The sequence below is a fragment of the Zootermopsis nevadensis genome, unplaced genomic scaffold (genome assembly GCF_977971745.1).
Source record: "Zootermopsis nevadensis isolate Lab colony 2312 unplaced genomic scaffold, Znev_1.0 Znev_ptg000006l, whole genome shotgun sequence".
NCBI classification, from domain to species: domain Eukaryota; kingdom Metazoa; phylum Arthropoda; class Insecta; order Blattodea; family Termopsidae; genus Zootermopsis; species Zootermopsis nevadensis.
In genome coordinates this window covers 6570613-6596592 of record NW_028259138.1, presented here as the reverse complement: position 1 = coordinate 6596592, position 25980 = coordinate 6570613, and the positions used below count along the sequence as shown (strand labels likewise).

Below are 25980 nucleotides of genomic sequence, written 5' to 3'. Positions count from 1 at the left end.
CACAACTAATTAACCTATATCATCCATGCTTCACTATCTAAACACAATCCAGGTGAATGCACTGCACTAGCATACAATTACACAGTGAACCCTGGATTTGAAGTATGTCAGGCAACCCTGCAATGCAGGGGTTAAAATGGTGTTACCAAATAAAACAGGTTAATGTTACAAATTCAAAATAAAAGGAGCAAAGGGAGAAGGCTGAGGTGTTGTTATGCTTGTTCTGAAATTATCCAGTATCTGTGTATTTCAATTCTTCAGTTGTTTTACTCGGAAAACAGTACGAGATCAGTTTTGTATGTAACATGCTAAAGACATTCTGAAAATCAATTTTGTTTGAAAGTTCTTCAAAAATTATTTATTATTTTCTTTCATATTTTACTTAGTGTAATGAATAGGAGTGACAGGTTTTAGATATAAGTAGATGAAGGGCAAAAAAATTCACAGTTGCACAGGACAATTTTTAATGCATTTGACTTCATAAAAACAAACTGCTGTACTCATAAGTGTTCAGAAATGTAACACAAATACAGCACAGTTTGTATCAACAAGATAATCTTACCAAATTCTTCTTTTCCTTCAGGTTAACTGTTTGCTGGTCCAGATTCTGAGTTTCTTTCTCTCCATCTTTTATCTTCTGCCTGGTGCCTTGAATCTTTTTCTGAACTTCTACAAGTTTTTCTTTAGCCTTTCCACTGGTCTCCTATAAAAACAATAAGTTAGGGAAGGTAAAAATAGCATAACAAATGTGGCGTGTTACCAGGATCAATCTTTGACCTTGAGATGCGACTCAGTAAGCGACTGTGTGTAGTTTAGGCACAGGATTACTGGCAAATCAAAAGAATGGAAATTCATAAAATATCAGCTAATGGTTGTAGTGTAAGGGTCACTTTGATGCCCACCCCACTTACATACATACAACTTTGACCTTTGTAAATATTACCAGTGACATCAAAGTTGTCTTCCCATTTCCCTTACGGAATTGTGGGTGCCTGCCAAATTGAGGATTCTGCCACAAAGTTGTGGCATGGCTACCACCATGATGCTGGGTGTTTCATTGCAGCATAATTTTTACATGTGTACAAATTTTTCAATTCAAAGTATTTATAAGATTGCCTCCAATCCCTTTGCATAGCGCTTATATAAAAGTGAAATAAGCATTTAATAAACTTTAACCTGTGCCGAGCAGTATTGCCATGCTACATAAAATCTGGTAAGATGTTCCAGTTCTCGCTGCATCTTCTGATATTCCAGATATTGAGATCGTTCTTCATGCAATTTCTGAAGTTTTGGACTAATCTCTTCATTTACAACCTAGAACAAGCCAAATTAATTTACAGTAAACACAATGAATACTAGTACGTATATTTAAATTAATATTAGTCTGCCCAATCCAGCACATCAACTCAGAAAACCCAACAGAAGTAATATTATTACTTACTTTATTCATAACTGCAGAATATCTGGATATTTGAAACAACATGAATGAATATCACAATTATGTTTTTTGTTTTGGTGTTATGAAACCTATTACAAAGATTATAAGATTGCAGATACAAGAATAAATACCTGCAGACAGATTGGACAAATGTCATTTTATGTATTAAATTATATGTGACTGCCAAGTAAAAACATGATACACCAAGCTGATTCCAAAAGTTGATCAATTTTTAGGATTGCAATCTAATATATGGACTTACACAGCTTTTATATACCATCACCGCTGGGAATAACATTTCTTCATCTATATTCATATCCCATACCCATTAACTGGCCTCTAACCCCATTAATTTGGACCTAAAGAATTCAATGTGTAGATTTTGTATGCTTCTCAACAATCTCATTCATGTAACTTATGAACAGTGGAGACAGACAGGGTACACGTTGAACTCATTATTGCTATTTTGTATCCTGAAATTATTAATAGTGATGACTGTACAGCCTGTTTTGTATAACCTATAATTTAGTAAAACTATGATTTTAGCCGTAAGTTCACGTATAAATTGTTTTTATTCATATTTCTATACATTTCTGATAAATCAGTAAACATGATTTGTAAGAACATTCCAAAAATTAATTCCTCCTTTACTTTACTGGAAAAAACATCTGACAATCCAAGAATCACTGTTCCCGGGAAAGTACCAACTACATTAACACCAGGGTGGGGGGCTATATCTGATATGAAATTAACATTCAGGTCAGTAATGAAGTATGGCTAACATCACTTGAGCTTTTGAAAGACAGTCCAAGATTTGTATTCTGCAGGTGAGTTCCCAAAATTTATTAAAATATGTATTAACATTAGCTACCATATATCTCAGTTTGAAATGAGATGAGAAAGCATAAGTCAATAAAATTTGTTTCAGACACTCCTTTATACAAAGTAGTACTGCAATGTGTGTTTTGTACCAAGAAGTACAATTCTATACTTTACTTATTTGCTTCTATAATCTAGCTAAATACTACTACATAAACACACATTACTTACTTTATCAATCTTTTATCCGATTTACGGAAGAAACTAAAACAGCGTGGGTTACTAAAACACATTATAACCCTCATCTTCACACATAATATTCTAGCAAGCATTCAGTATCCTAAAACATGGCTAGATACAGCATAACTTCGTATCATATAGCTTAAAGCTGCAAGAAAACTGTTACAGAAGGAATGAAAGGTATGTAACACAACAACAAAAACCAATTTGTTCACCCAAATGTGACTCATAGCTTCAGCTTCTTTATGAAGTGTTATTTACATTATTACTGAATATTATTTGCCATAATCTAATGAATGGTCTGTATCATTCTGTGCATAAAGTAATATTTAATAAGTTTTAAGCACTGATGTTTTAAAATAGCAATACCGCATTTAATTCATTCAGTTTTGCATCCTTTTTCTCAATTGTCTTCTGGGCTTGCTGTTTTTTACATTCATACATTCTAGTACCCGCAGCTTCCTCGATCATTGCAAGAATCTGTAAGAAGGAAAAGGCAAAGTTCAACAATCAATAAACATTTCAGACTGCATAGCTATGATGCCCTGATGACGGAGGCAGTATGACCTCTGAAACGTTGGTTAACATCGACCAGACTACACGGCGCAACAACCCAGAAGACAGAAATCTTCAGAAACTAAACTACTATTATTTCTACAACTTTTAAAATGGAAACCCCATGTGTCATATACCAAAATCCAACAAAGTATACGTCCTGAAAAACTAAGTCTCTGTATGTTTACAGAGACATTAAATAGTAAACATCACCCAGCCTGTAGCTAGTCACTACACTGGCTGAGCTACCTGGTTCATGATGAGGCTGGTTAATATTAACAAAAATATATTTTCAATTTTTGTATAAAATGTGCTTGGTAAAATATGCTTTGTACAGAGTCTTTACATTTTATTAGCATGAATATCTAGCTTCAAAAAGGTCTCAATTCAGATCTGAATTTGGGGCATAGAAGAAAAAAATATTTCCATTGCAGACTCACGCAACACTTATAAGGATACAGTACTTCATACCTGAAATGTTAGATGTTTATACAAAACAGACAAGAAATAACAAGACAAAACTTTGGCTACAGATTACTTGCTGAAATTACATCAGAAGATATACTACTGCACATATTATATTCAAACTGATGGTTACAAGGGAACCCAGCAACTACATAATTATATATATGCTCAGCTTTATTAGCTAACCCTGACTGGCATCATAAATGTTAGCCAAGACCATGGAACTATACAAAATAAGAAGTTCAAGTCATAAAGTTATAGCCTTCATTAACATAAATACAAAATTCGTCCCATGAAAAAAGAGAGAGAAAAAAATAAAACTTTATGTAAGTACCTCTGGTGGTTTCATATTGAGCACCTTTGTGATACGTCCTTGCATTATGAGGAAATGCGGATTGTTCACATTGAGCTGAACTGAGCAGAACAGATCCTTCACTCGATTATTCTGGACATTGGAACCATTGATAAGATACTTATTCTTGCCTCCTGTCACAACCTGAAAATAACAAAACATTGGACATCTGCAGACCTAGTCCTTTGTACATTCAATTTATGTTCAAAATAATACCTTTTATGGCTTTCATTGAGATAGAGAAGTATTTGCAGAAATTGAAAAAAAAAAACTGGTATAATACCACGAATTTTGCATCAATATGCACACAGATAGAAGTAAATACACATTTCCTATAATTTAGAAGCCACCTAGAAAAGCTATGAGCCAGTATATATCAGAAATGGAAAAAATATTTTTGGCATGCATGTTACAAAACAAAATACTTATTTTCATAAATAAGACCGAAAATGAAGAACATCAACAACAGGTAAACATACAAAACATGCAGAAAATTCTAGGTACTCTTATGAAAACTTTAGGCACAGTGGTGACCTGGCAACCCATATTTGTGCAGGCCTGTGTGTATATGAACTGAAATTTGTAAATTGAAAAAGTAAAAACCATAGTCAGTATAGTGACTGGCTACAGACTGGTTGACCAAGGTTTGATCCGCGGCAGGGGCAGAGGATTTTTCCCCTATCCTATGTCCAGACAGGCTCTGGGGTCCACACAGCCTCCTATCTAATGGGTAATGGGGTCCTTTCCTGAGGTAAAGCGCAGTCGGGGCGTAATGCTGACCACTCACCCCTATCTAGTGCTGAGGTTAAGAATGGGTAGGAACTATAGCTCCTCCCCCCATAAGCGCCTACATGGCATATAGTGGGACAGCTTTCCTTTTTTAAGCCATTTTAGAGAGCATCCAGGGGAGGTGGAAGTATCCTATCACCATTGTGTATAGGCTAAACTAAATCTACCAATATGACAAACTCAAAATCTGCAAGTCAATAAAAATTATATACCATACACCATTTAAGAATGTTTAAAAATTAAAGCATCTGAAAACAACACTAACAAACACAGCTCACGATGAAATCAGGAGAACAAATTCTGCAAAAGCGTATTACCTTTAGTTTGAAAAATTATCATCCTGTCCAATGTAAGGGCTGAGTAAGAAAAGTAAGATGTAGATGAAAAAAATGTAATAACATCTTGAAGAAAATTGAAAGCAATTCTCATTTGAACAGCAAAAATTGCACTGAATGGATAAAGTAAAGATAAAATTACAAAGAGAATCTGTACAAATAAAATGTTTTAACAGACTGTGAAGATGGTACATAGAACCGCATAATTTCAGAAAAGTTTGGAAGAACGAGGTGATACATTCATCCAAAACTTTGGGAACCACCTAGATGATCATATGGTGTCAAAAGACAGAAGACCATAATCAACGTCTACTAATTTGGATATGGACTAAGAAAGTTGTCAATAGATTACATACAGTTTCTAAGGGAAAAAGAAATTTAATAAATTAAAATGAAAGCTGAGTCCATGTAGTGAAACTGACAAAAAACATAACAAAGGAAATTTAACACTGTGATAACAAAACCTGAAGGTCCAACACTGCTTACACCAAAGGCCACCACAAAACATGATCCTGTGTTAGATTCACAAGCCCCAATCAAGTACTGTAAATCAATATCAATAAGTCTCAATTGTGTGTTCACTCTGTGGTAGCATACTGGACTTGTATGCTTGAGGTCATCAAATCAAAACCAGAACAAGTCAATTCTCTTCCTTGTAGCTGACAAGTTGTTTTATATTATATTATATAATATAAGGAATTACTTTCCCAAAGTTCATATTTCCCAAAAATTCATAACCTCTTATTGCTGTATGACCTTACTGCAAGTGGCACTTATGCTTATTCCACCCCCCCCCCCTCCCCGGCCATACTGGCATTATCAACTGTAAGAAACTGAAAAGTATGATTTTACAGATGATACCAATGATATAATGTCACATAAAATGTCATCTAAATGTGTCCAGCAGTTATTGAGTTGAATCACGCAGACAGAAGATAAGCCATGGTCAGGCTTACATGCATTCTTGTCATGCACATCATACAGAAAGAACACATAAAAAGTTGTATACTCCTCAGAGAATTTCAGGATACAACAATGCTGGTATTTTAAGCCACCTCAAAATTTTGTTGTGCTGTTAAAGGCAAGGATTTAAAAACCTCATTCAGAGAACCTTTCAATTGCATGCCATTAAGAATGGGATGCATGCAAACACAACACCTGAATCAAAAGTTACTTAAGAGCATATAAGAAGAATATTTTGTAAACCTTACTCGCTTTACTTTCTTGTCTTCAGCCAAACAACAAAAGTACATCTTACCTGTCTGGTAACTGTTATCTCTTCATAATGTTCATATCCAAATGGACTCTGATTCCTGTCACGGTTGTCAAAAGTTAGAGTAACACTTGCTTTGGTAATGCCAGCCTGCCCTCCTTTGTAAACCAATTCTTGTAAGCTTGCAGCACGTACCTTCCAGGGTTAAAGCAACAAAATACATGTACCACACTAATCAAATCTTGGCACGCGCACGCACAAAATGGGATATTTTATTTTTGTTATTTATAACAGTGATGCAAAAGTGGAAATTTTCTGGTGTGGCCCATATGATAATTTTGAAAATGGTGACAGAATGTTTCTATAAAATGTTGATATCTACCTACAAGTCCACATGACATCATAGCACAGAACATCACTGCCATGAGAACCTTAAATCTCAGATAAAAATATTAAGTTTCAAATAATATTTCCAAAATATTTTAAAGCAATATATACCTTACATGCTATTCAAATCAGAAGCATTTAAGTGAGATTTCAGGATCTCACAGCAACAAGTATGAAGATGGCTGTCTTCCAGACTACATGGTGCAATATCCCAGAAGACATCTTAAAAAAATATTTACATTTGAAACTAAAAATAAATGCCATATTTATTGAAGCACATATTTTATTGGCAAATGCTCATGTTAACATTCCATTACTACAATATGATCAGGATAACAGGAAGCTCTTGTTTAAACACTGATGTCAACAATACTTCACGATTTTCTGTGTGAAAACTTGATCTCTTTAGACAGCTACAAACAATTTTCCTTTGCCAGCTTCAAGTGTGATATTTTTTGACTGTAATAATATTGGTTTAAAAGTAGATTTCACACTTCTGACTAATGCATGGCAAAATTCAAACAGAGAGGTGATACAGTGACACAACTGTGAACATTTATTAGCAGTTTTTCTTTCAATAGACAAGAATACCCAAATATTATTATTTAGTTAATGTGATGACAACAGAATGTGAAATATGTCACAGTAATACAATATTTATAAATGATACAAACCTTTCATTAATTTGAGTTTCTCTATCATATGAGATTTGGTGGTGAAGATTGTTAGTCTTTTGGCTTGCAATGCCATATTGTCTTGTAGGTAGGTGATACCATATACAAGACCATAGTAACAAATGACTTCTGCCACATACATTTTTGTGTATTGCATTCCTGAATGTATATTCTGTACAACAAAACCGAAGCCCCCAACCAGAAGCTATCATAATTTCCTTGTATTTGTCCATATGTGGCTTTTCCATACCTCCCATTGCCTACAATTATCTATGACCTCACAACATTAACACATTCATAAATTTAGCCTACATAACATTACAACATCTAAGACTGGCAAATACATAACCCTGACATGGTTTGGTTTGTGAAGTAGTATCGTTTGGAGTATCTTCGTTTGAATTGCTGCTATACAATCAAAATTAAACTTTATATAGCAACGAGAGAACTCACAATTAATTGTGTTCAAGCAGACATTACCTACCTGTACCAAATTAGTTATGCCGAGAACAAAGCAGATAGCATCAAGGATATTAGATTTACCACTACCATTTAATCCAGTTATAGCGTTGAATTGTCGGTCAAATCCATTTATTTCTGTTCGATTACCATAAGATTTAAATCCATCAAGAACCATAGACTTCAAGTACATTTTTATGAAGCATGTACGCCTCGTACTCCGCAAAATAAAATGCAATTACACTGCACAGGAAACCTCCATCAATAAGCTCATTTATAACTAAATAACCGCGCCAACATTACTTCTGACGAGCGCTAACCAACGACAGGTAATACCAACATCGCTAATACCCAACTATGTACTAACTGAGCAGTTGAAACACGAGAGTTTCTTAGCGACATCTTTCATAACCATTATGTACTTTGTTCAAGTAACTAAAGCGCTGCTGATAGATGTCGCAAATGTTTCTTGCCCCTCCACCAGATGATATTGTCAACACTGAATCTGAAATTTAAACGTTTGGAATTTCACTGAAATTGAATTCGGCATTCCAATTTTGTGTTAAATTTGACAGTAATAATAGAAGCTTTACATGGAGACTTCCATGTATTTCTGTGATTAAAAGTAAATGGGAGAGACATCCTTGCATGGGGAAAACCTAAACAGCCATTGAACCCTGTGAGCCAGACACCCCATTATAGCTCACTGACCACATCCCGAACAATACTTTGTATTCTTTACTTTTTCCAACACTGCTGGCAGTGGCCCTTGCTATAGCCCCAGAAGAAGAAATCAAAGGCAGGTCAGATCTAAAGAATGCAGCAGCCAGGAAATGGGACTCTGTAAGCCAATACACCAATCAGGCAACTATGTACTGTTTATTAAACATTCTTCAAAAAGCCCATTGATCAGTAGGCACAGATCTTGTGGAATGGAACTCAAGAACACAAAACACTTACTTGGGTTTAATCACTACTTTTCTGCCATATCACTCTTGTGCTCCAACTGGCCATCATAAGAGTTATCACTTTTCCCACATGCTACAAAAATGTCTGAATTTCTCCTTCCAGCAGTGTTTCATTTCTCTATGCTGTTTACTTTTTGTTAAATAAATATTTGAAAGCCCTCAGAACATTGGTGTTTACCTGCATTTCTTTAGAAATCAGAACTCTTGAGACACTCGCTGATTAAATGGAAAAACTATTGGAAAGCAATGGCTAAATTTGTAAAGATGGAATTTGAAAGACAGATTACCATGAGTATTTTCCACTGTTTGTAGAGTCTATGGCCATGAAAGTAAAGACACTTCTAATATGACCTTCATATTAACATACACTGAAAATTAAAAGCAAACCATGTTGTCCTCAAATTATGTCAGATAATTTTATCTGGCTTCATTTTTCTGACTAGACATAATTGTTCTGCTTCCTAAAACACTTAATGACGCTTGAACTGTATTATTTTGAATGTTGTAATATTCTTATTCTTCTTCACCACATCAGATTAGGCTCTACAGCCTGTTCTGATTTTGAATTAATTCTCACTTGATGAATCCACAAATTTTGGTATATCACCTTGCACTGAGAATTGGTTCCTCACAAGTCCTCTGCCTACACAGGCAACATGACACAGAAAGACAAAGTCATACAGTCATCTCCCAAGCAGGATTTGAGAACTTGTATGATCCAAAACTGTATGCACCTTACAACTCACAGCCACTGTGATTAGCACAGTATCGACCAAAATTACAACCACAAATACAACTGCTAGTGAATAAATTAAATGTTTCTGTCTTTGTGGTTTAATTTATTTATCCATTTATCCTAGTCATGTTAACAGCCAGCAGAATGACTACATCATTGACAGAATTCAATTCAGTGACTTTTTGTTTCTAACTTTATGAAACAGAATCCTTGTTATGAACCTATCAGCAGCTCAGCTACTCTAGGAATTCCTCACCTTTTCACTTTTTATGAAACTCTAAGGCATGTTACCATGTTAGCACTGGTTTCTGTTTCCAGTCAGAAAAATCCAGTGTACATCGTATTGCTTTAAGATCTACGTATATTACAAGTAGTATTATCCTCCCATCTATGCTTTTGTCTTGTGAGTGGTATTTTCCATTTAGATTTTCTGACTGGAATTTTTAATGCATTTCTCATCCTTGCAATTCAACACCTTAATATTCAGATATAATTACACTGCATAAATGTTCATAAAAATTATCATTTTTTTTCATTTGCCTGAATGTAGGCCTATTTCAAATATGAAATTAAATTCTTATTACAAAATACAAATTGTAAAGAGTCACTTTAAATAACCTTATATATTACATTTTTCTGGGAATCATTTGAGAACCCAGTTTAAAATAAAGAGGATATATGAAAGAAAATTTAAAGGTGCGTACTTTGGAACACTCAGACATGCAAAGTGTTCTTCATATCACATGAAGCAGGTCTTTGTTGCATTAATGCAATCTGAGGTCATTGCTGTAAATTCAATAATTCGTGCTGTAATTATATCTGATATTTTGCATCTTTAGTCATTCTTGCCCTAATGTGATCCCAGACATTTTCTGTGCAACATTTTCTTCCAATAATAACCTTAGGTCGTTCTTACATTTATGTGATCCAAGGCCCCATTTTTGCACAACTCAGAACACTTGAATCCCACAAGACCCAATTGCAGAAAATTTTCTTCAAAGTTCACAGAAAGCCAAAAAACAATTTTAAGTAGCTTTTCATTGATTGTTATGTGAAATATATTTAATAAACATACAATTCTGGAGAACAAATCAGAGGGAAATACACTGTATTTGTTGCTGAGTACATGCAATCTTCAGATGCATGTTTCTGTACTTCAGATACAGATATCACATTAACTGGTGGCATACTTCACAAAGACTAAGATTTTATTTTAATTTTCCAAAGAGTCTTAGCCATATCAGGCTTCACAGTTTGTCATTCGAAACTCAGGAATGTCAGTGGTTGGTCTCTGTGGACAAAAGTAGAACAAGAATGTTATATTAATATTCTAAAAAGGCTTTAAGTTGTCATATTACATGATCTTTAAACATTTGCATGTTAGAATCCTTGCAAGAGTACAACTTAATAAGAAAATAATGTACAATGTAATTTTATATTTATATTATTGATATGTGAGCCAGCATTTTGAAGAAACCTAGAGTAATCATTGATCCCCATTACAAAACCAATCACATTCAAAGACTGTAAGTATTAAAAATACATTCTCATAGGTAAGAAAAAATTACATCTTTTGTTTTGTACCTTATTAGTGACTTAAGTAGCCCTGCATAAGTGTAGATTATTACATATGCAGCTCATTAAACTGGAAACAAATTGTAGGATTTGAGGTTTTCACGGCAGTGAGTTTGAAGATGACTGTTTTCTGGGATGTTGAACTGTGTAGTCTGGTAGAAATTTACCGACATTTCACAGGTCCATGCTGCCTCCATCATCATGGAGCATGCAGCATGGACCTCTGAAACATCAGTAAATTTCTACCAGACTACATGGTGCAATAACCCAGAAGACAGCCATCTGGAAACAAATTGCTTGCATGGGAGTCTTTACTGGCTAGTTTAGTCCAATCTGTGGAATCATTACTTCAATGACTTATGTTATTCTGACATTTCAACCAATAAACTTACCTTTGTGCAGCTATTTGTGGGAAAGAGTAGTGGGTAGGGACTGGCCTCTGGTGTGCTGCTACGGGGCCGGGGGGTCGGAGGCCGAGGGTCAGGCTCACTGCAACCCAGCAGCCAATATGTTGTGAAGCAGCCCTTACCCTTAAGCTCTACTTCTCCTCGAAGCTCTAGCTGGAATGTCCCAAACTTGTCCAGAATTTGGCGAGCATCATCACTCACATGGATTCTTAGAGCTAAAATAATCCACATGAAATGTATGTATAATCTATGAGCAAATATATGTGAGATATGAGAGTCTCATAGCAGTGAAGATGTCAATTTTGATCCTCCGGCTTGTAACACCATGTGAATTTGTAAGCAGACGCCAATGTTTCAAACAAACATGTCTCCATCTTCAGAGGCATAACCTAGAAGACCAACACTGTCATGAGTAAAATCCCCAGATTTTTCCATAATAAATCTCACTCAGAGTAACAAAATTATGTACCTGGATTTACTTACTATTAGTGAGCACTTAGCGATTGTGTGGTCTTACTGATAACTAACAAACAAATTACCTGATATCATGAGGCTAAGTCTTTCTTGAAAGGCTAATTGTCACTCAGTTGGTCAATGGTTCCACACTTTTTACAGCATTAAAATGATAAATGCTGCTTTCAAAACAACCCAGAATTTGAATCTATCTTTAGAGAGATAAATTCAGTCAGGTTCTTTGACTAAAATTATATAAGCCTATGCATGCTACATGTTTCACCCTTGTTATCCTCCTTGATATGATCACCCTAATAATATTTAGTGAAGAACACAAATTATTGAGCTCCTCATCATACAATTTTCTCTACTCTCCTACTACATCTCAGAGCTTTGTTCTCAAATACACTCTATGACTTCCCTTAGGGTGAAAATCCAAGGTTCAGGCCCATATAAAACAGGTGCAACTACAGTTTTGAACATTATACTTTAGGTTTTTAGACACACAAGAAAGTAAAAGATTCTGAACTGAATAGTAGCAAGCATTCCCCAACTTAAAGCTACTCTGAATTTCTCCATTAAGCAAAATTGTTCCAAAATATTTTAATTTTGCCACATTTTTAGAGGATTTATCAGTTATCTTCATGTTATGATTTTATTCTGTATTGAGTATGATTCTTCTGCCATTAAATAAACTAACAAACTAATATTCAGCAAAAATAATTTGTGAACAAGAAGAACTGTATCTTACGCTGGCCAGTGGATTCCATTCTTGAAGCAGTGTTTACTGTGTCCCCAAACAGACAAAAGTGAGGCATCTTCTGTCCAACAACTCCCGCACACACAGGTCCTGAAACAGAGGTTAAAGTGTTCTGACATATGCATTAATATTCCCTAGTAATTCATATTAAATAACTTTTAATGACCTCTTTATGTGTAGTCAGACATTAAAAAGTACAAATAGACATGCCATATCTTTAATTTTCTAAACCGTTTGTAAATTTTCACATGATCTTCACATCAAATAGTCCTCTGTCATGCCAAGTGATCTATGAGAGAACATAAGCAAGCAAACAAAATGTAGCTTGCACCTCACAAATGTTGGCTGGATAAGCTTTTGGAAGGAAAAAACTGCTGTTTACATTACAGTACTGTAAAAGAGTTTGCCTACAGGAGTAGAGAAATCACAAAATCTGTACAGATAGCCCATAACCTAGCCTGTATTCAAACCAGGTGCTTCCCAAATACAAGTCTAAAGTTTGCCTCTATACAAGTCTACGTAGTTATTATTGATAATGGCATCAAGAACAGAGGAGAAAATGGTCATGGTCAATCTTAAAGAATTAGCCTGGCATTTGCTATGAAAAACTACTGAAAACTGAAAAAACAAGTTATAGAATGTACACAATTCTGGTGCATTTGCTCTGTTATTGCCTCTACATTTTTAGTTCATAAATGCTAACTTTGATGCTCTCTTACAAACAGGCTGGCAGATTAGCTAGGACCTTCAACAGAACGGATACTGATCTGACATTATGCCACCAGAAAATTCAGTTCCTGCTTCAAAGAAAGCACAATGCATCACCATAACAAATATCAGCTGTTTAATCTTAAGTAAAAAATAACATTATATCAAGTAGGATTTGAGGTTCTCACAGCAGTAAGTATAAAGATGGCTGTCTTCTGGGTTGTAGAATTGTGTAGTGTGGTAAAAGTTTACCGGTGTTTCAGAAGTCAACATTATATCAATAAAATGCTCTTAAGTAAAGAGGTCATTAAAACTGTAAAATCTAAATAAAAACTCGCAATTGCACAACAGTTCTTCATAAAACTTCCTAGTTTAAATGTTATAAAAATCTGTTCAGCCTTCTTTAATTGTTACATGCAGCCAGATAGGTGCTCTCTACAGTACTGTAAATATGCCAAAGATATGATGGCTAGACTCTGCTGAGATTTGGATCAGCACACATACACTGACCTAAAGTAGTCCCAATTATTATATGCCAAAGATATGATGGCTAGACTCTGCTGAGATTTGGATCAGCACACATACACTGACCTAAAGTAGTCCCAATTATTATATTCAGTTTCACCTCTAGCCTGTGTTCAGTAATGAACCAGGTTTTTCACCTTGACCCTAATTAATCCAAATCAGTACTTTCAGTTGCCCCTCTGGTCTGTGTCTGATGATGAAACAAAGCCATACTGACCTGAGTGAATCCCAATTCGTATTCTGAGTTGTGCTTCTGGTTTGTGTTTAATTGTAAATGAGTTAACAGCGCCAAGAATTGCTAGGGCCATGAGTGAAATCTCTCGAGCATGATCATCTCCATTCCTTTGGGGTAATCCAGACACCACCATATAAGCATCACCAATTGTTTCCACCTGCAGTGATTCATAAAAGGTGTCATGAACAGATAAATTTTAAAAGTTTTTATTTTAGCTTGGACTTTGAAATAGATTATGAAGAATAAAGCCTGGATTATATTCAAAATTCATCATCAAATCAAGGACTAGGCCTAATGGTCTGATCAATTGTCATTAAATCCATCTGTAACCAATCATTAATTTCTTAGGTCTTCCAACATTGCTGTTTCCTCATGAACCATAATCAAGGCTGTTTCTGGAATGACAGTTTCCATAATTCCTTTAGACTGTTCATGATATTTATTTCTACATTAAGAAATTCTGTGTTCAGTAGTACTAATATGTAATATTTATCTAATATCGTTATTCCTAATCTGACCTTGAGTGAAAATCCAGCAGCTGATTTAAGAAAGCATTAAAAAACATCACTTTATTATTATTGAAAGATTTGTTACTGTACAAAATTTCAGGATCCTATGATAATATGCTAGTAGTGGTTCTAGCACCAGTCCCACCTTAGATGTTTGTAAAGCAGCCATGTTATTGTTAATAGCAGGAAGTCAGAAAGTACAATACTAGAATGCCCTTTAGTGGCATGATGTTCATACCAAGTTACATAAACATCCATAAATTTGTTATGAAGAGGGACACAAGCAGTCATAATGATAGCACAAATTTATATTCTTACAAAATATGGAACATATGCTAAAACTTGAAGTCATAGGCCAGTCTGAAAATAAAATGAATTATACACTTATTTGATAGAACTGTCTGAAAGAATTCATGGAATTTATTAAAATAGGTTTGGATTTTCTGTACCTTGTATACATCATAAAACCCAATTATTCTGTCAAAAGTGCTGTATAAATCATTGAGGAAGTTTACAACCTGAAACAGGAACATATGTATAATTAGGATTTCATGTTTGCAAATAATGCTTGGAGAACTGTAAAGTACAATAATATAAATACAGTTAAGTCACCAGATCTCAATAGTAATAAGTTTGTAACTGAACCACAATTCCAGTTAAGGTTGTGTGAATATGAAGTTAAAGCTCATAAATTGACAAAAATATTGTAATTAATAATAAACTTACAGTACTAACAATTTTTAAGAAAGCTTACTGATTCTTCAAGAATATATAAGAAAAGATAGATTTTCTTCCTTCCATAAACTGTTCCCACACTTGTGGGTAGAATTTAAATAGGAGTTCAAATTGTCTACATCTGCCCATTCCTGCATTTCATCTATCCTCTTCATCTAATCCTATCCTCTCTACTCCTCTCTTAACTTGGTCTGTCTATTGTGTGTATTGTCTTCCATTCTTCTTCATTTCCAATTATCTTTTTGGTATTGCATGGTAATGTATTCTTTCAACATGTCCAACCATCTCAATATATTCCTCTATGCCCTGGTTGAAAGCATTTTAAATGTTACCTGCATTGGTGTGCTCTGAGCACAAAGAGCTGTGAATCCAACAATATCACTGAAGTACACTGTCACACTCTCAAACTGCTCTGGTTGAACCATTTCCCCTGCCATCAGCTGATGAGCTACAGGCCTGAAAATTAACATTATTTTCATAAATATACTCCTACATCCCACTTTTTGAAATTTTTACAAAAGTGAGTAACATCCTATTTGACCACAGTTCAGACAGTTAGTCACCATTTACTTACTGCAAAGATCCAAGCTGAGTCCCAAGGCAGTTTTTATGAGGCTAATGGAAGATAAAGTGGAACTGGTGCAGGAGTTTCTCTGAGCTTCAGCTCTTAAATTTTTGTGTTCTATCAGTTGTATTAATAAGCCTATGTTAGGCCATTTAAACTAATTTTGAAGTAATTGTACTGGATAAATGAAACAACTTCTGACAGGCTTAATAGCAGTGTCAAATAGCTAGCATTCCTGCTTCATACTCAAGATGAATAAAAATATTGGCCTGCAGGCCAGTCATCAAGATTGTATTTTAGTGACTTCCATTCAGTCCTCCAGGTAAATGCCAGGATAATGGAACCATCTGAAATTAGGTTATGACTGTGTTCTTCCACATCTGTTACAGTCAATTCAATTGCTAATCATTCTACCATTAGATGCTACATAACCTGAGCTATTAAAAGTGCTGTTAAATAAACCATAAATTACAGCCTACAAACAAATACAAAAAAACTTCTAGCTTATACTAAAAAACTGAGTAAGCCTGCAGTTCATGTCTCACCTGGGTAACACCTGGTAGAGGAGTTCCTCAGAGCGGCGCTTTTCCTGACTCAGCTGTGCAGTCTTTTCCTCCACCAAGGCTTCCAAGTTATTGGCATACTGTTCCATCCGTCTTAGCAGATCATCCATCAAATTTTCACAGTAACCCCTACAAGTTTTATTAAAGAGAGCTTATTATATCTAAAAAAGGCAATAGTGGTACACAACTGCAAGTATACTAAATAAGCAGTTCTAGACAGCTACAAGGCATGGATCTCTGCCTTGAGGATTGGGCACAAGCATAACGAAGTCTAACCTTAATCTCTTTAGTATTATACAAAGAAATCGGAACTAGACAGGCCTTTTGGAACAACTACTGTGGATGAGAGGTGGATGGAAGTGGTTTAGGAGCATGTTCAATGGAAGCCTTTGTTTGGTACCAGCTGTTTGAACCACTCGATTCTCCTACCAGAATGTTAGTTACTCAGATCATAGACATTAAATAATGATCAGATCAAATAACAAGTTTAGTAACATTATTAACAACTTAAAAATTCCTACCTCCAATGGTTTATTAATTATCAATGCCAATATTAATGCTAAATTACTTCCATATTATTGCTGTACATCCTACAGTTGAGTATGTTAAAAGACGTGATTCCTTTCTGAATGTGTTACAACATGCCACTTTCAGACCCTAGATTAAGTTGTGCTAGTGTCACGCATACATACACCATGTTGTTATACATGTAGGAAATCAAAAAGTACACAGCTGGGATGACCTCCATTGGCATAATATTCATATTAAGCTTCATTAAGGCTATATTCATCTGGCTCAGGATACAGTTCAGTAAATATAGCACTGAAATTCAGGTTCATTAAACAGCACAAAATTTCTTCATAGCTAAATAATTGAGGATCAGATGGACGCAAGGACTCCAGCTGGATTCATTGCCCTTGCCTGATCCTAACCTTCTTCCCCACTGATCCAACTAAGGTTCTACCTTCTCTCACTGATTCCCATATCTAAAAAAAATTTCTTGCATGTGGATTACACATTGCCCTGATGATGATGGCTGCAAGCACCTCTGAAACACTGGTAAACTTCTATTGACTACATAACACAACAACCCAAGAGACAGATATCTTTGATTAAGGTGTATTACAATAATTGTGAACTATGAATTGGGAAGGATAAAAAATAAAACAATTGTAATTTATTTAAATCAATATAACGTCTTTATTATATCTAGTGGCTGCAAATGCCAGAAGTTGAAACTCAAGACCATAGTATCACAGCATCTTGAGAGAAGGACTGTTGAAACCCATGTACAACCTCAATTACAGTAGTCAGTCTTCTGTCATGGAAGGAACCAGTTTCCATCCAAATAAAAGCCATACATAGTACAAGTGTGCAAAACCACTCTGTGAATTTGTATGAAATAACAAGATGGATGCAAGCTGTAAACTCACTTTCTGATACACCTTATTATGCTTCTGATCATCTCAAATGTTGGCCTCTCATCAGGATTGTCAGACCAACATCGCTCCATCAATTCTGTCAGCTCCTCTGGGCAGTCACGGTTTCCCACCACAGGACGGAATGACGGGGTCTCCCGGGCAGCCACACGGACAATGATCCCTGTACCATCAACCAAGTCCAATGAATAAGATAAATTGCCCACCTTACACTTTATAAACACATTTTTGAAACACTTTGTACAATACTGAGGCTGGTTTTATAATTCTGTTATTAGTAAAAGTAATGGTAAAGAAGGTATGTTAACATTGTACTTATGATTAAACAAACATCATATCATGAAGAAGTAAGAGGGAATGAAAGAATAGCTCTAGACTACAACTGCATAATAATAATAATAATATGATAACTATACTGATAACAATATAAATATGAATAAAAACAATAATATACATTACAACAATGATTATTTAGTTTTATTCAGTTTTAATTCATCGACATGCTTGTGAGCAAAAAGAAATTCAATTACAGGTAAGCACAGGAAAATAGAAAAAAAAAATATGAAACTAATAATATGCTTGGTATGAGAGTGACTCCCTAGGTAACTCAAAAGAATCTACAATACAAGTTATGGGTAATGGTGATGAAATGCATATAAAGCACAGGTGTAAAGATGACTGAGGGGAGAAAAACAGTTGTAATCAGTGAAAAACCTGCCTCAGACCACTTTATACATCATGAATCACTCTTGTACTCAGAGCATTGCATAGCAATCTATATATTTAAATCTATTCTGATGCTCTGGGATTTTGAGAAAATACAGTCTTCATTACAAAAGCTGTTTTAAAACTTAAACATTTTAAGAATTCTTATTATGTAAAGTGAGCAGTAATAACATCATATCAGAATTTCTTGTGCATCTGTTACTTAATATACTTTAAATATCTTATAAACATCCAAGTATACATTTCCTTACAAATACAGAAACCGGAAGCAATAGTTTGTCAATATTCTCAACACATTATCATGGAAAAGGCTTAAACATAACACTGAACAGAAATTTCTTGAAACGTTAACATGCCAAGATCAAAGAAGGCCTGTCTAACAACATTTGAAGTTGTGTTGTGTACATAATTAAATTCTGGCCATCACTTACATATAAAATGATTTAGGATAGTCGGTAGAATGACTGATCTATGTGCTGCATGCCATCATGTTCAGACAGACAAACAAACCTCACACAAACTAGGTATTGGGGACAAGCTTTTACCTTATATACCCCTAAGAAATCTACATAGTGGAAACACAAGACTGGAAAAAATTAAAAACTAAAAAGTTTAATAAAAATACTATTTACTACATTAGAGCCAACATTTTGAGGAAAGTATGTGATGATTTACTGGATTGTTCATTTATTAGAGATCGAAATTTATTGTTGCAAAGCTAATTATTATATATCACTGGTCTTTATATTAATTTCATTACTCATGCAAACACAGCTACAGATTTAAGTGGGATTTGAGGTTCTCATAGCAATGAGTAAAGTTACAAAGCCAAAAACCATAACCATTACAGATATCACCCTAAAAGCTAGAAATTAATTTTCATTGTATTTTGTTAAAAGTTTTATACATCCAAAATATGCTAAATAAAACATTTAACCAATTTTATGTGATTACCACTTTATTTAGGATGAACTATTTTCTTTAGAAACATTGATTTAAGCTTCCTAAGTATAAATTTTATTGGTCTAATATAAGCCAAAATTATATTCAGTAGACAACTTTTATTGTACACTCCAAGATGATAAATTTACTTGAAATCCATTGAGTAGTTTTAAAGTGAAACATATGGATGGACAGCAGATATGAGTTCCCCAATATGCATTCATTGTATATATCAATACACATGGTCAAATTTTATTTTAAATTCATGAAGAATATCACTCTAACATTTCTCCATTTCTGAACAGCATACATAAGACTTGAAAAAAAATCCATGTTAAACAACAACAACAACAAACAAAATAGTATGGAGATGTGGGTATATTTCTAGGTCTCACCCGGCTGCTCACCCTGAGGTTCCAGAAACTGTCTGGCAGCTTCAAAGGGCCCTCCTCTCACCACAATTTCTTCCAGAATGATTGCAAAACTATACACATCCCCCTTTTGTGTGGCTGGTGTCCCAGGCACAACTGTAGATGGAATGAGCTCTGGAGCTACCCACAGAAGCTCTGAACAGAACGCAAACACAGGAGACTTTATCACTGGTATGTGAACTTGTATTTCTATCAACAGATGCAAGTAATTATTATATTAATAAGAAAATGTTGTTAAAACAAAATCATGCTTACTTGTGTAATACATTTGGTCCCTGATGATTTCAGCTGGAGTGGTGAGAGTCTTTAGACCAAAATCCGAAATCTTTAGTACAAATCGGCCATCAATAAGACAGTTGCATGAGCGAAGCTTGCCATGGACTGTGACCTCAGAGCCGTGGAGGTATGCCATACCCTGCACATTGAAGATCCTGTGCACTAGACAACTCTATACGTTAGACTCTTCTGTATGAACATGTGTGGAACAAGAAGCTTTTACACTGATACAATTGACAGCACTCAGAGAAATTAAGTTACTAAGGGAAAAATGTAAGAAATTTTTCAGTATAATTGACAATTTTAAAAATACAATTTGCAGAAATTGGAAAGTCTAAATAGAAACTAAATGATTTTAAACTGTTTCTTTCCATGATAAATTTTCAATATTTTGAAATGTGTTACAAAAAATATTTCTTATACTATTTTATACAAAGGAAGAGGAGGAGGTGGTTTGGGTAAAATCTGAAAACAAACAAATCAGATGAATTAAAGAAAAAGAAGGAGAAAATAAGAGAACAGTATACAAAATTTTGGCCATGGACCAAACAATTGGAAGTTAAATGGTATAATTACTAAGGTCTTATCGTGTTCTTGTAAAACATGCAATTGTGAACACATCTGATTTATGGCAAATCAAAACAAGTCACTTTTGACATTTCAAACCTGGTATGTATAGCACTGAGTTATGCTATATTTGAAATTATCAAGTCACTCACTAGGATTGTCATACCTTGACAACATCATGTATAAGTGACATACGAAAGTTCCAGTCCAGTTGCAACTCTTCATTTTCCAATACATCTTTAAGGCTACCTTTTGGGCAATACTCTGTGAGACACAGGACCACTGGGCTGTCTATGCATGCTCCCACAAAGCGAACGGTGTTCTCATGTGTCACATCACGAACCTTTACAAACCACAGTACTTCATAAGTTTTGCAAATATAGCATTTTTGGACTTGGCTCTAATACATTTCTGGTTTACAGGTTGTCCATATTGGCATTTTTTTTACAATATTAGTAAATAACGGCAAGATGGAGAAAATTGTATAATGCAGAGATTCTTAGTTTGTATTCATCCCCATATATTATTGGAATGATGAGATACATGAGGCACATAACATGCATCAGAGTTTTGGTCTGAAGCTATAAATGAACAAGACTACATGGAAACCTATGCATAGGTAGGATAATATTAAAATTTACCTTAAAGAAGCATTGTGGATTAAATTCATGTGGCTCAGAATAGAGAGCAGTGGAGTGGGATTTTCTGAACATGTTAATGAACCATTGGTTTCCATGAATGACTGTCATTTCTCAAATGGCCTCTGTTCCATAGTCAGTTAGTTAATACAACTGACATGATCAAACCTGTAACTATCTGAATACTAATCTTTTGTGCTACCCAGGTAATCTAGCAATGAGCATATTATTTAATTATCACTGATTATTATGCAAATCTATATGCTTTCTTTGCACAAAAAGAATAAAATTAACTAATATGGTGGAGGTTTCTGTACATCTGTCCATGCATGTTTATTTTCCAAACTATTGATCAGATTTTGATGCAATTTGCTTTACACTGAAAGTTATGAAGAAAACTAAATAGGTCAGTACTGGTCAGGATGTCTGACGACTTTAAGTCAATACTTCAAGGTTTCATAATTTCAGTAGACTTGTGATGTGTTGTGCTGTTAGATATCAGAAGCACAAACAACAAATGGGAGAAACAGTGATTGATTGGACAAAATTTAACATAATAATGCATTCTCGATAAGAAATAGTTTTGTACATTATAAATCATTTTCAAAGTATACACTAAATCAGTAATGATAATTTTCCAAAAGTCAAAGCAAGAAAGAAGTTCTATGCCTATCTGTAACATTAAAATTATACACACACACACACATTTTTTACTTGCAGAATTTCAGAAGTATTTAATGGCTAGTTCAGCTTGTAAATATGTATTACATACCAGGGAAGAAGACACAGAAAAGTCATGCCAAGTATTTGTTCCTGCACTGCAATGTTAGGCTCATCATAATTTGGGTTTGATGTACAAATTATTAAGTTCTATGTTTTGAAAAATAATTTTAAATTAAGGAAATTTGTATGTAATGTGCTTTTAATATTTTCCTCTATATTTTGCTATTTTTAATATAAATAAATTCTGTACTGGTATCAAATGGTAAAATCTTTTATAAGAGGGAGGCCCAGAATCATACTTCAAACAGGGACTGGAACTACCTCAAAGTAGCCTTGCATATATAAAATTTAAATATTGAATTTCCCATTTTTCATGTAACTTTCTTATCACAAGCATGAAAATTTTAACATGGGACATACCTGTTTTATCTCCCACAGTAGTTGATTGTTAATATCCAGCTTCTTCTTTATTGTTACCTTCTTAATTGCAACCCTGGTTCCCTGAAATATATATTAATTGTTTCAAAAATCATAAGTTGATAGTTGATAAGTTGACAGTAATTAAGTTTTAGTTTATAAGATTATAATTTTTAACTTTTAACTTTACACCTGAAGATGGTTCAATGTAACCGAAACATGTAGTAAAAAGTTGTACCAAATATGTAAATGATATTTTAATATCTTATGTATAATTTTATTTATATACAATTGTGATTAGATGGAAAAAACACGAATAATTAAATTCAAAAATCATGTAAATCTGGGCACGATCATATCCTTAGAATCATGTTATGTAGAAGCTACTATTCCCACACCAACCAAGTCAGTGATGAAGCCCCTAACTTCAAGACTGATGGTGTAATAATGTGCATCTTTGTCAATAATATAGCACCATTCACATAAAAAAACAATAGCTGAACATACAAACAACTGTAAAATATGTTTATGCTAGACTCCCACTAAATATAATTAGCATTACTGCAATGAGTTACCTTTATTTCATACAGACTGAAATTATGGCTACTTGCATCTGCTTCTATTTCTGTACAAATGTTAACCCAGGTAATATGATACTAGAGTAAAACAAATTAGTTGGACAGTTTTTAAAACAGCTACTGAATGTCTCATATGGGAATATGCCACAATTTAATATACAGTTTCTGGTGAAAATATAGTGTTCCAACCAGTTGTCTCATGGTAGTTATGTTTTATTGTGTTTCAAGAATGAAGTACCAAGGAACCAAACTCATATTTTACAACACAGACATGCCATAGACTAAGGTTCTATGATGTTTAAGTATTTCAAATGAGAGGTGGTAATTAGCATATCTATGATCAGTGTTCCCAAGTCATACCAACACATTTCTGACATTTATAGTGTCAAGTTCAAACATGAGTTCTGGTAACATAGTAACCCTGTACCCCTTTCAGAGCAACAACTGACTTCTTGTTCTACAACTACAATAGGGGTGTTGAACCTTCAGGTTCCACTGTCAGATAGCTGGATACTAACAACTAAAATACTCACCTTGTAAATTCCTACAGTGGTGAAAACCCGGGTAGGTGGAAGGGAGCTGCAAGATGTCACAGAGCCTCGACCCCGGTGCAGCTTCTCAAGACCAGTCTCGAACATCTGCTGTACCAAAAACAAAACACCCACTCGCAGTATACTTTACTACACTACACATTTATTTTGCCTTCAGACAATGAATACAATTCGATGAATAAAGAGTTAATTCTATTAAGAACTAATGTTGATGGTTAGCAGCTGATATGTAAAGTGGATCTATATACTGGACCCTGCTGTAGATTACTGTTTCAGTGTTTATATAAACTATGGGACATACAGTGCAGGTAATTTATAATTTCTGCCAAAAATGCAACCTTAAAATCATAATATATTTAAATTATGTATGTTCAGTCCTTATAAACTCATAACACACAGTGTTGGTGTTGACTTTTATTTTGGGCACATCACAATACATAAGAGCTTGAAGCCACAGTACAATTAAAAGAAATATAAAAAAAGTTAGGAAATGTACTCATAGTGTAATAATTTTTCTGAGCACATCAGAATTAGACCTTTAACCATTGTAATTGGTGCTAGTTATGTCTGGGCTCAATAATTATTATGTAGCTGGTGTGTCTGAAAGCGTTATAGCTGGGTTATTGCATCGTCATAGACAGCTTCCTTGTGCCATTGTACTGTTGGCTGCAGAGTCACAAAATGGTGAATCAGGTAATCATGGGACCGAGATAACCTTAAACTTCCTGATATTCACTTCAGCATCCAGAAACTCATGTATGTCTTCATGTAAAGTGCCTGTTATTGCTGCCCGATTTTAACAAAAATGGTAATGTACTTAAATATAACATTTTTAAAACACTAACACACAACTGACCTTCCTGTAATAAAACACAAACAAAAACTTGAAACAATATACAATAATATATGAAATCTGTATAACAAAAACTTCTTTCCAGATTATTTGTTTTTACATGAAAGCTGCAGTTCTTTTTGCTGTAGTTGTAGGCCTTTTTCATCATGTCAGATAATTCTAACAAACTGATCACAGTTAAGATTTACACAATAAACACAATGTTCTTGAGTGCATCGTCTTCAAAATGCAATCTTAGAAAACAATTGACAATTTACTTTGGTTTGATTAAATGCCCTCAAATTATTAACATATTTAACATATCTGCAATTAGTCAAAAAATCATTGAGACCATCTACACAAGATTCTGACAATTCAGACCCATTGGCTTGGGCATGAATCTATATTATAAAAATTCCTCCTCAGTACAATATCTTTTGTTTTAGTCTTTGTCTTGAGAAAAGAATACAGATTCAGGGTGTTTACAGAACTAAGTGCTGAAGAGAATATTTAAAACTATGAGAAAGGGAATGACAGGAGGACAGAGAAATGAAATAATGAAGATTCATAATAGTATTCTTCACCAAATATTTTAAGGCAATCAACTCAGAACAATAAAATGAATGAGACATTTTGTATGAATCTGGGAGATGAGAAATGGATAGGAAATATCAGTTTGAAGATCTGAAGGGAAGAAATCAGTTTGGAGACTTAGGCATATAAGGAAGGATAAAATTAAAATGAATCATAATGAAACAGCTTTTGTAAATGTGGACCGAATCAGAACCTGTGCTAAGATCTTGTGAACTCAGTCATACCTGATTGACTTATAAAGGGGAGAAAACTCTTGACAATCTGATTCTCAAGATAGGCTTTATTCCATGGACACAATTAATATTGTGTCAGATTGTGTTATATTCTATTCCCAGCGCAGCCTTCCCTCTTGACAACATTTCTTCAAGTGAAATTTACTGACTAAATGCTTTACACAAAGCCAATGACACAACTTAAGTTAAATTTATTATCGCTGTGAAACTGTTATAGTCAAAGCATCATCCCACACATCAAAAAGCTGATGATGCTTCAGTTTGTGTATTAAATGGCAGCAATACTTTCATATGAGTACATGTACACTGTAGTTTATTTATGAAAATTACAGAATGAACATAAATGGTTACTAAGAAGGTAGAAAATGCTCCTGTTAGGTGGGGAGATCCCAAAAAGCATAGTTCGCATGATATCTCCATTTCTTATCAAATAGACAGGGTGTCAGAAATATAATAAAATATGCATATGTTAGTACATTTACATGCTGTAAGAAGAGTGACTAATGATAAGCTGTGTAATGTGGACATTTGAATTTTGCATTGCTTTTTCTATTAACAATCACCATAC

The 25980-nt window shown here is 34.4% G+C and overlaps 2 protein-coding genes across 6 annotated transcripts in view; both read right to left on the bottom strand.

Moving 5' to 3' along the window:
• The window catches only part of SMC2 (structural maintenance of chromosomes 2), a 33685-nt gene extending 25612 nt beyond the window's left edge, over window positions 1–8073 (bottom strand). For both annotated transcript variants that reach the window (XM_022079568.2, XM_022079557.2), the window contains exons 1-6: window positions 7752–8073; window positions 6252–6401; window positions 3852–4013; window positions 2867–2977; window positions 1177–1314; window positions 563–703 (exon numbers count right to left, since the gene is read on the bottom strand). In XM_022079568.2, coding sequence (XP_021935260.1) covers window positions 563–703; window positions 1177–1314; window positions 2867–2977; window positions 3852–4013; window positions 6252–6401; window positions 7752–7919 — 870 coding nt within the window. In that variant the 5' untranslated portion in view covers window positions 7920–8073. The remainder of the gene's footprint in view (window positions 1–562; window positions 704–1176; window positions 1315–2866; window positions 2978–3851; window positions 4014–6251; window positions 6402–7751) is intronic.
• Window positions 8074–8586: 513 nt separating this feature from the next.
• Window positions 8587–25980, bottom strand: part of LOC110837454 (atrial natriuretic peptide receptor 1) — a 65155-nt gene continuing 47761 nt past the window's right edge. Inside the window, exons 12-24 of one of the 4 annotated variants that reach the window (XM_087343624.1) lie at window positions 23736–23840; window positions 22628–22708; window positions 21013–21189; window positions 20259–20418; window positions 19968–20138; window positions 17899–18067; window positions 16448–16594; window positions 15670–15793; window positions 15052–15120; window positions 14076–14250; window positions 12617–12715; window positions 11398–11627; window positions 8587–10721 (exon numbers count right to left, since the gene is read on the bottom strand). In XM_087343624.1, the coding sequence (XP_087199750.1) occupies window positions 10671–10721; window positions 11398–11627; window positions 12617–12715; window positions 14076–14250; window positions 15052–15120; window positions 15670–15793; window positions 16448–16594; window positions 17899–18067; window positions 19968–20138; window positions 20259–20418; window positions 21013–21189; window positions 22628–22708; window positions 23736–23840 (1758 nt within the window). In that variant the 3' untranslated portion in view covers window positions 8587–10670. Of the gene's footprint in view, window positions 10722–11397; window positions 11628–12616; window positions 12716–14075; window positions 14251–15051; window positions 15121–15669; window positions 15794–16447; window positions 16595–17898; window positions 18068–19967; window positions 20139–20258; window positions 20419–21012; window positions 21190–22627; window positions 22709–23735; window positions 23844–25980 lie in introns of all 4 variants that reach the window. The other 3 variants (XM_087343623.1, XM_087343625.1, XM_087343626.1) reach the window with 3 other exon arrangements.